At 55.0% G+C, this 9,778-nt stretch overlaps 1 protein-coding gene across 8 annotated transcripts in view; it reads left to right on the forward strand.

Annotated features, from left to right (window-relative positions):
* Nucleotides 1–8,795, forward strand: part of SCMH1 (Scm polycomb group protein homolog 1) — a 69,559-nt gene extending 60,764 nt beyond the window's left edge. For 6 of the 8 annotated variants that reach the window (XM_085081176.1, XM_085081174.1, XM_085081177.1 and 3 more), the window contains 3 exons: nt 3,866–4,069; nt 5,091–5,233; nt 6,966–8,795. In XM_085081176.1, the coding sequence (XP_084937302.1) occupies nt 3,866–4,069; nt 5,091–5,233; nt 6,966–7,091 (473 nt within the window). In that variant the 3' untranslated portion in view covers nt 7,092–8,795. The remainder of the gene's footprint in view (nt 1–3,865; nt 4,070–5,090; nt 5,234–6,965) is intronic. The other 2 variants (XM_085081179.1, XM_085081181.1) reach the window with 1 other exon arrangement.
* The last annotated feature ends 983 nt before the right edge of the window (nt 8,796–9,778 follow it).

Here is a 9,778-nt window from a genome sequence, read left to right on the forward strand (position 1 = left end):
GGAGCCTTCATGTACTTGTTCATGTTCTTGTTTCTACAAGATTGATTCCTAGTCTGTTTCAAAGTCTATTCAGTCATCCCTTAGCCTTTAAATGGGTTGTGCTATGTGGATGCCAGAATTCTCCAGCCTCTTCCAGAAAAACAGACAAGTGGACAGGAAGTGTGTCTGAATATGAGGGGGGTGATCCTTCCTGCAGCACTTGGTCTGGTTCTGTTTGTCCAAACAGGGAGCAATGAGGTGCAGCTCCAAATTCCATCTAGAAATTCATATTTACCCCACAGCTAAAAGCTGTAACGAATACATCCTCCTCCACCATGAAATTGAGGTGCAGGCAGGAATATTTTCATTTCAGAGGATATATTTTGAGAATATGCACCTGAAATACTCGGGTATTTCTTGAGCAAGGTACATCTTCTCATGGGGATGAACCTGTCTCAGACAGCAGCTCCTGAACACTTCCCAGTTTGCCATACAGAAAGCTGTGAGCAGCAGTGGGACACCTCCATTCACCCTGCATTTGGCAGGAAGCAGAGACATGATGAGGAGACCTCACATCTTAAATTGTTTCTCCTCTTGCATCCGGTGGCGTTTGTGCAGCTTTTTGCTGAAACACTGCAGTCCCAGCACAGCAGGACCCTGCTTTTACAGCCCATCACTAGCTGGAAGCAGTGGGTGTTCAGAACTAGTGCAAATCACATTTGTGCTTGTGGCCAAACTCCCGTGTTTTAGCAGTAAAATGACACTGTTGAGTCTATAGCAGTATTTGTTTAATTAAACTTTAATTACCTGCTCCCTGCCTCTCCGCCACTAATTGTGGCATGTTTCCTACAATGTGCCAACTTCCAGCCTTTAGTGAAATCCAGCAGTTTGTCTAAGGAAATCTGCCTTCTTCTCCTCCAACACTGGTTATCCAGGGTGAAGGATCCTGGATTGTGCCCTGCCGCTTGCAGGAACATGTTTTCATCTGCTACAGATGATTCCCAGGAACAGTAATCATTCGCCTCTTGCCTCATCTCCCTCTCCCTTCCCTGGAGGTGTCATTCATAGAGCAGTTCCCTGCATACTCGTATTTTCAGGAAAACCCTCAATGTCTCTGGCACTGTTCCTCCCACAAAGCCCCCAGCTCTGCTTCAGTGTTACAGCCAAGCACTCAGCTGTGCAGGGATAGGGAACCTGGGGATCAATGTGTGCCTTCAATTTTACCTCCTGGACAAAACAGCATCGTGCCTTGTCCGTGGCCTCTGGGTGTGTGATCACCAACTTGTGAGCAGGATCACATATTTGCAGAATGCATCACAGTGCATTCTTATCATGACAGTGTGTTAATTGTTGAGGGAAGTAATTTCTGAGGGTGAGTTTTGGATCCTCAACCTTGCACTGACAGGAACCTGTGCATGTGCTCTCCCAGCCTCCCAAACGGGGTCCTGAAATTCCTTCCAGTACCTGCTGTGAGAGCTCTGGGGGTTTTGGGAGCACTCAGACATGTGCTTAGTCTGTGTTTGCCTGAACCAGCACATCTGGGCGAGTGTCCCAGGACTTCCCGGCAAGCTTAAGCTCTTTGTCCCCCCAGAATGTGCTGGGTTTCCTTGGAGGGCTCAGACATGCAGCTTGGACCTGTTGCCATGCCCACGGCCACTGTCCTGTGACAGCTCAGAGGGCTGTGCCCACTGACCTCTCTCCTGCCTCTGCTCTTCCCTGGCAGTCAGCACCCTTCCCCAAATGTTTAATGGGAAGTGGTTTGGAGTTTAAACAGAACTGTCTTGTTGAACTGGAGACCAAATGGAAGCAGTGGAAACCCATTGGTGTAAGTGACACTCACTGGTGGGCCTGGTTGGGCAGGGGATCTCCACCCAGCCCAGGCCAGGGCAGCCAGCTCTGGTTTGCATCCAGTCTGGGGCTGAAATGTGATGGTGGGAGTCCAGGAAGGGTCTGAAGTTATTCAGAACAGCTGTGAATCAGAAAACCACTTTTTATGCATTGAGAACACACCTGCCCATGTGGGAAGTGAGTGACGTGGGCCAGCACAGGACAGGTCGCCAGGGGTGACAGTCTTCACACCAGCAGTTTGTATGTGAGAATTTAAGGCTGTGCTGCTTTCAGGGCACATCCCAGAGACCTAAAAGCAAAGAAAGGCAGCAGTGCCTCAAGTGCAGAGTGACAAAGCCCCAGGATGGGAGCAGCAGTTACCCAGCTGATAACCCCACACTGGCTACACCAGGCTGGCCAACAGCCAGACAGGGGTGTTCCCATTTTGTATCCTTATGATCTGAAGCCCTGGCTGGTCTGGGGCTGGACCAGCTGAACTGGCCTCTGGGATCTGTGCTCAAATACAGGCAGCAGGACACACGAGACCAGAGGATCCCAGCTCTCACAATAGTGCTATAGTTCACAGAAACCAGAGCAAACACGGTGCCTTCAGACATGGCTGCTCCAGTCATTGGAACCCAGTAGCTTCAACTCTCTGGTACTGCTTCAGGCTCTAGCAAGCTGCCCTTCCCTTCACTGGAGCGTGGAAGCACCAGCTCAGCCAGGAATTTGGGAAAATCTCAACAGCTTTTGGGTTCTCACAGGCTGCAGACCCTACACCATCAGCACCATCCCAGTTCAGCTCAGCAGTGCTGTGCTGGCTTCCCACCTGCTGCTCCTGTGGTCAGGGAGGTCCCAGGGAAGAGACCCAGGGCCTGGCCAGTGCAGTGGCTCAGGCTTCTTCACCCTTGTCACCTGCCATGGTGTTTGAGTGGCTGCAGCTCAGGGCTGTGAGCTGCCCTCAGGGTCACTATGGACACTGGTGGAGGAGCTGCAGCTGTGTGCTGGCCAGTCTGGAGTGCACAGGCAATGCCTCTTGCTGTGGACCTGCTTCCCTCCTTGGCTGTAGGAACTTGGCAGGTGTTTCATAAGAAAGAGCTCAGGTATTTAAGGGTGACTCATGAGGCACAAAGACCACCTGGGCTGAGACTGGGTTGTGCCATACTAAAAGGTACAAACGTGGCCCTGAAATGAAGCTGTAGCACTGTAACAGCAGAGGCAGATCTTGTCACCCTGGATAGTCTCCTCAGCCCCTCCATCCCAATGGTGCTGTGGACAGCTGGAAATTAAGTGCATTTCTGGAGAAGCTGAGGAAGCCAGTATCACTCTAATACTCTGCCTGGGGAGACCACTCAGCCCAGTCCCTCCTGTGAATTTCCCAGCACAGGGCATTGGTCTCTGACATGATTAGACTGGAAAAGGGCCCAGCAGGAAGCCAGGAGGAATGAGCAGCTCGTCACCAGCATGTTGCTTTTGGGGCCAGAGGGCCAGCACAGTGTGGGAGTGTTGCGTGGCCCTGATGGTGCAGCTCTCCCATGCTCTGCATGTGTGTCTGACACCCCAGTCCCAAACACTAGGGCCGTTCCTTGCACACTGATGCCGAGGATGTGCAGTGTGTGACCCCCTCAGGGAGCCTGCCCTCCCCTCCCTGCTCAGGGCTGTCTGTGAGTCCTGTGTCCACTGGTGTCCAGATGGGACAGTCCTGCCCTGCCCTGCCCTGGCCCACAGTGCCCCCCTGCCACAGAGGTGCCCAGGGCAGTCATAGGAACAGGGCTAGGCCACAGCTGGGGGTGCCATGAACAGAGTGGCCGAACAAAGGAACTGCTGCTCCAGTCTGGGACCATTATCACTACACTGCTTGGACTGACATTGGCAGATGGTGACAGCGTTTGCAGACTGGCAAGCTGGTGAACACCAGTGCCTGGTTTGATCCCTGTGCTGGGGAGACACCAGTGAGGGGTCAGCCCCAGCGAGCGCTGCTGCTGCTGTGGCTCTGCCCTGCGTGGGACCCTCGGGCCGTGGCGTTCGGGTGCACTGACTGCAGCTTGGTGCGTTCCAGGTGAAACCTTTGTCCTGGGAGATGGCCTCCCAGGGCCCTTGGAGCCTCGCCTGGACCCCATGGACTCTGCCTTGAACTCTGTCAATTCATCCAGCCACAGCAGGAGCTCCAGAGACTATCGCCTGCCAGGATACAGGCACCTGCATCAGCCCTCTAGCCTCAGCCAGGGTAGCACCTCTGCCCTGCGCAGGCTTAGCTCTGGGGGTAAGAGCTCAGAACAGCCCTGCCGCTGTAAATTGGGCAATAAAGGGCTTTTCTAACTCCAGTCACACCTTTCTAACTTTAGCAAGTACCAGAGGCTGGACTTTGCAAAGCCAACCAAGTCTGTTAGGTCTGTTAGGTGGCACCTGGCAGGTGGCAGTGTGGACAGGTGGCACTGCTCCTTTGGCTGGTGACTGAGGGGACATGGAGGTCAATGGGGAGAAAGGAATAGGCTGGAGCTGAACTCTGTTCAAGTGATAAATGGGTGTCTGAGTCTCTGAGGATGGATTGGGAATGGCTGGAGAGTCAGGAGTTGCCTGGTGGTGCTGGGAGGATGGGCACATGCATGAATGGCACTTACCTGTATGGAGGAAAAAGAGCAGGAGAGCTGAACTGTTAATTGCAGTATGTGGGGTTGCAAAAAGCTTCATTTTAGGTGCATGGTGTCAATAAAAGCCTCTGAGAAGCTCAGGCTGACGGTGCCTCCCCCACACGTGTGTTGGCAGAGCTGAGACAAGGGGCTGTGCACATTGGGAGCAGGCTTGTGCCAGTTCAGGCCGTGCTTCTGGACAACAGGATGTGACCTGTGCATTCAGTCTGTCAGAAGATGCAGCCAGTGAAAACTTAAGCCAGCTTTGCCGTGTTAAATGTGCTAACAGTGTTGGGAGGGGAGGAGGAAGTGTATGTGGGGAGAGATGTGGGAGTGCCGGGGGGATGTTCTGCAGAGATGGGAAGTGTCAGCCAATGGACAAGTAGGAGTGGGAGCTGGGGACAAACAAGGGAAATCGGGGTTGCCGGAAGGGACAAGGGCTCAGTATAGAAGGCTGCCCTGAAAAGCCAGGCCTAAGGAGAGGGAACAAGGTTGCAGTGCCAGACATGCTCCACAGGAAGCTGGGGCACGACTGGTCTGTGCCCCTTGCCGTGTCTGCCCTCCTGCGGGAGAGGAGCTAAGTGGTGGATTGAGGGGGACTTGCTCCGGGGCGGTGCCAGGGACCGCAGTAACGGTGCTGTCTGCCATCCCCAGGGTCGGACAGGTACCTCAGCTCCCGGGACAGCTCCCGGCTCAGCAGCCGCGACCCCTCGTCCTGGACGGTGGAGGAGGTGATGCAGTACATCCGCGAGTCAGACCCACAGCTGGGCCCCCATGCTGACCTGTTCCGAAAACACGTGAGTGCCACAGTCCAAGTACAAATACATGTGTGTGTGTGTGTGTGTGTGTGTGTGTGTGTGTGTGTTACAGCTGGGAGAGGCCTAATCACACAAAATCCGGGAGAGTCAGTAAAAGGCAGCACTTCAGACCAGCTGGAGTTTTGTGCTTAATAAAAAGATCCTCATAAATCCTGCCCATGCCCTGTCTGGGCTTGGATCCTCATCAGAACGCCTTGGGAGCAGCCTGGCTGTATATGGAGCCTCTACAGGGAACCCCAGCACTGAAAACACAAACTCTGCTCTTCCTGGAGTCTAATACTCACCTTGTGGCAAATTTTTCCTGGCAAGAAGCACATTCACAGAGTGTGTTGCTGCTCAGCTCCTATAAGAGGGAGTCTCCTAGGGCTGTGGTCCTTGTGCACATCTGTGAGTGTAAAACAGCTGCAGACACAATGTGGAGTTTGTACCATTAAAGCTACAAGAGAGGTTTGGCAACTCCGTGTCCTGATTGCTACAAGAACCATCTTCCCTCTGCCTTGTGCTGCTCATGAAGTCAGGAACAAACACCTGGTGCTGTGTCCTGCTCTGGGCTGACACAACATGTCTTTTTTTAATTAGCTCTTTTTTAGAAAGACCAGTAATTGAGAAATGTTTGTTTTAATTATGCAAAAACTACCAAGGGGTGGAAGTGCTCTGTATTGGCAGTCCTGAGGGGAACCTTGCTTTCATCTGTGGAAGGGAAAAACAGATTAAACCTGGTACTGGAGATCCCTGGAGATCTCACCAACCTGAAACCAGCTGAGCATTGACCTAGAGCAGGATTTTCTGTTGTTCAAGGTTGAGATTTTTAATTTTCACTTATAAGTCCACTGACACTTTCTTCATGGAAAACTGTCCAGTGCAAAGCTCTGGACCCAGCCTGGACTGGGTCATGGAAAGGAGTGCTGCAAGGGACTGGAAGACTTCCATTTGCAAATGCCAAGTACAGAGCTGTTCTCTGGTTATTCTGAGCTTCATGATCCATCCCCTCCTGAGTCTGAGGAGGGATACATCTGGCTGTGCTGTAAAGCATCAGATGCTTTGAAAGCTGCTGTGTTGGAATCAGCCCCAGTGGGGATGAGGAGCTCCACCACTCTCTGCCAGTGGCTGGGACTGTGCTGCGAAGCTCCAGAAACAGAACCACAGAATTATTCAGGTTGGAAAAGCCCTGTGAGGTCATACAGTCCCAGCACTGCCAAGACCACCACTAAACCATTTCCCAAGTGCTATATCCACATGTTTTTTTAACACTTCTAGGGATGATGATTTCAGCCTGTGCCAGTGGCTGACCACCCTTTCAAGGAAGAAATTTTTCCTAATATCTAGTCACATAGTACAGGCTCTTTGGGTTTTGGGATCTGTTCTCTCATGTCCATCTTCAGCCGTGACTTCAGGGCTGTGTGCATCACAGCAGGATTGTCACTCTCGACACATCCTCTGACAGGAGATTTCTCCTGTGCTGGGATGACAATGCCCTGCAGTGAGCAACTCCCCTGCATTGCCACTGCCTCTGTCATTCCCCTGTCAGCAAAACTTCCCTTTTCCTTCCTCCCCACCTCAGAATGTGCTGACCCTCTGAGAACAGCTCTGGGGTCCATGTTGGGATGCTGCTGAGCAGGGCTCTCACACCCAGCCCTGCTGTTACATTTTAGGCCCAGCCTAGCTCGAGCAGGGCTGGGGCTCACAAGCACTGTCATTTCCCTCCTTGCAGGAGATTGACGGGAAAGCCCTGCTCTTGCTGCGGAGTGACATGATGATGAAGTACATGGGGCTGAAGCTGGGGCCAGCCCTGAAGCTCACCTACCACATCGACAAGCTAAAGCAAGGGAAGTTCTGAGAGGACTTCTGGCAGGATGGATCCTGGAAGCTCCGCTCGCGGCCGTCCCCACCCGCGCTCACCTGCCGACAGGTTCGCATGCACACACCCCTTTCCACCATAGACGGATGGACACTCCCGACGTCCAGCCAGACCCTCGGGGCCCCACTGCCCCAGGAGCCGCCCAGCACAGCTGGGCTTCACACCAGACTCGAGCTGTGGGCGTTGGAAGCAGAGGGTCTCTCCCTGCTGCCCAGCCAGCGCTTCTCCGTGGGCTCCCAGTCCTGTTTCCCTGGGATGGAGCAGCGCTCTGGGCAGTGCCCGTGGGGCCTGGGTGCTTGCAGCAGCCCCTCCTGCTCTCTCCGTGGCTCAGAGCTCCCAGCCTCGCCTGCTTGGGGGGCTGGGCGAGGCTGCCCAGCCTCGAGGGGCTCAGTGCCCCCGACCTGCCCTCGGCCCTGTGGCACCGCAGTGAGCTCAGAGCATCGACAACGCGGCCCCGTCTTCCCCACTGAGGGAGCCGATCCACCCAGCTCTGCCCTCAGCTCCTGACCTGGCTCTAGCTGGCACACCAGGAGAGCTGGGAGAGCGGAGGAGCAGGGCTGGGCCTGGTGTGCCCATGGCACAGACAGGCCTGGTTTGGTGTCAGAGGCTGCCTGGATGCTGCAGGACTCGGCTGATCCTTCTTACCATTTATTTTTTTTTAATTTTTTTTTTTACTAAGGAGTTGTCTGTTTAAAATGATGAGATGGTTTTTCTACCTGTGTTGAACTCTCAACTCTTGGTGATTTTTAGCCAGAGCTGCCAAGGTTTGTCTTCCCAGGAGCCCTCTTGCTCCTCTAGAGTTTCAGTCTGTCCCAGCTCAGTGTGTGCAAGAGAGAGGGTGTTGGGTCTGGCCAGAGCATCTCAGAGTGGCAACCTGTACCGGCATTGCTCTTCCTGTGAGGGCTTCACCTTGCCCGAGGCACCTGTTGGTCTCAGGCAGCTTAATGTATTTATTTTTGATGGCACTTGAGTGGTTCCCGTAGTCCCCAGGCATGTTTCTGCAGCTGTACAAGGAGTGTCGGAGTGGAGCCACCAGCTGTGTCACCAGTGTCCCCTGGGCAGCAGCTGCCAGCAGTGCTCTGCCCAACTCCAGAGCAGCACTGGCACCAGCCTGGGCTGAGCTGGGACAGGGCTGATGGGGCCAGCATGGGCTGTCCCCAGTGTCAGCCCACACACACACCTCAGCACAGACCCACACACCCACATGCTTCCTCTGCAGTGACCAAAGGGCTGGGACGGAATCTCCACTCCAAGCACTTCCTTCTCCTGTCCTTAGCTCACCCTCTGCATCTGGAGCCACAGCTCACACCCTCCCCTGCAGCCTCAAGGGCCTGGCCAGCAGCAGGATGGGCCCCTGTGGTGACCAACCCTCCAGGCTCTTGCACTGAGTCAGGTTTACCCCTAAGGGGCAACGTTGCAAAAAAAACCCCACAAATTACCCTGAACCCCAAAGTAATAAAAAGGCAAAAAGGCTTTTTGTCCTATAGCGCAGCCTGCGCTGCTGGCCCGGGGCTGGGGTCTGCAGCTGCTCAAGGAGCCCCTCACTCCCAGCAATGGCCCGGGACCCCTCGGTGTGACCTGGCGCCAGTCCTGCTGCAACCAGGCCCCAGCAGGGTCAGTCAGTGCTTTCCTCTGCACTTATTTTATGTCGATTTGTTTATAAATAAAAGGATGCCAAGTTCCTCCCCGCTGTTTGTGCACTGATGGCAGCGCCGGGCTGAGCCCCGGCCGTGGGGGGAGCACAAGGACAGGCAGCGATGTCTGTCACAGCGGGAGAGATCCCTGGCTGCCTGGCCACTTCTCTGGGGCTGGGTGGGAGAGCTCGGCCAGGGCGGGGCTGAGAGGAGTGAAAAACACTAGCAGGGTGGCCGGATAGAATGATCCTGGTTTGTGAGACCAGTGAGGTACATCGTGTCCTCCCTATGTCCACCAGACCCTCTGGCACCCCCAGGCTAACACCCCATCCCGCTCTCCGTGGTACTGCCTGATGCTGACAGAGGCTTTTTCAGTTCCTTGTTCCAGTCTGGAGCTTGGGGGGGTGTAGGGGCAGGAGCAGCCCCCGGCTGAGCCATGAACCCATGGCTGCCAACACCCTGCAGAGCACTTCCTGGGGCCAGTAAGGGAGGTGGGCAAAGAACCCCTGCAGCCCGCTGGGGGTGGGGGCTGAGCCCAGAGTCCCCCACACTGCTTCCCAAGACAGCCCATTGCCATGAGCACAGACCCACACAGGGAGAGGGGTTCCTGGCACAGGCTGGGCAACACAGAGGGGCCAGAGGCCAAGGGGGCCAGGCCAGGCCCCACAGCTGGGGCTCAGTAGGGCTGGTCCTCCATGACGAGTGAGGAGTGATGGAGTGAGGGGTGATGGGTCTCACCCCCATGTGCACTGAGCCACGGGTTTGTGTCGCAGCTCGAGCTGCAGCCAGAGCACCTGGTGACATCCTGCAGGAGTTGGTGGCAGAAGGCAGGTCAGGGGCACCCAGGCCCAGGGAGGGCAGCAAGGTGCAGGCTGGAAGGTCTTGGCTGGTCACTGAGGTCCACCACCAGGTGAGGGGTCAGAAGTCCCCAGGTCTCTGCTGCAGGCCTGGCTTTGCTGCAGGCCTGGCTCTGCTGCAGGCCTGGCTCTGCTGCCCCTGGGCTCACTGAGGATGCCATGATTCCTGTCCAGG

Source organism: Lichenostomus cassidix, chromosome 23, assembly GCF_008360975.1.
Source record: "Lichenostomus cassidix isolate B80296 chromosome 23, HeHo_3.0, whole genome shotgun sequence".
NCBI lineage: Eukaryota > Metazoa > Chordata > Aves > Passeriformes > Meliphagidae > Lichenostomus > Lichenostomus cassidix.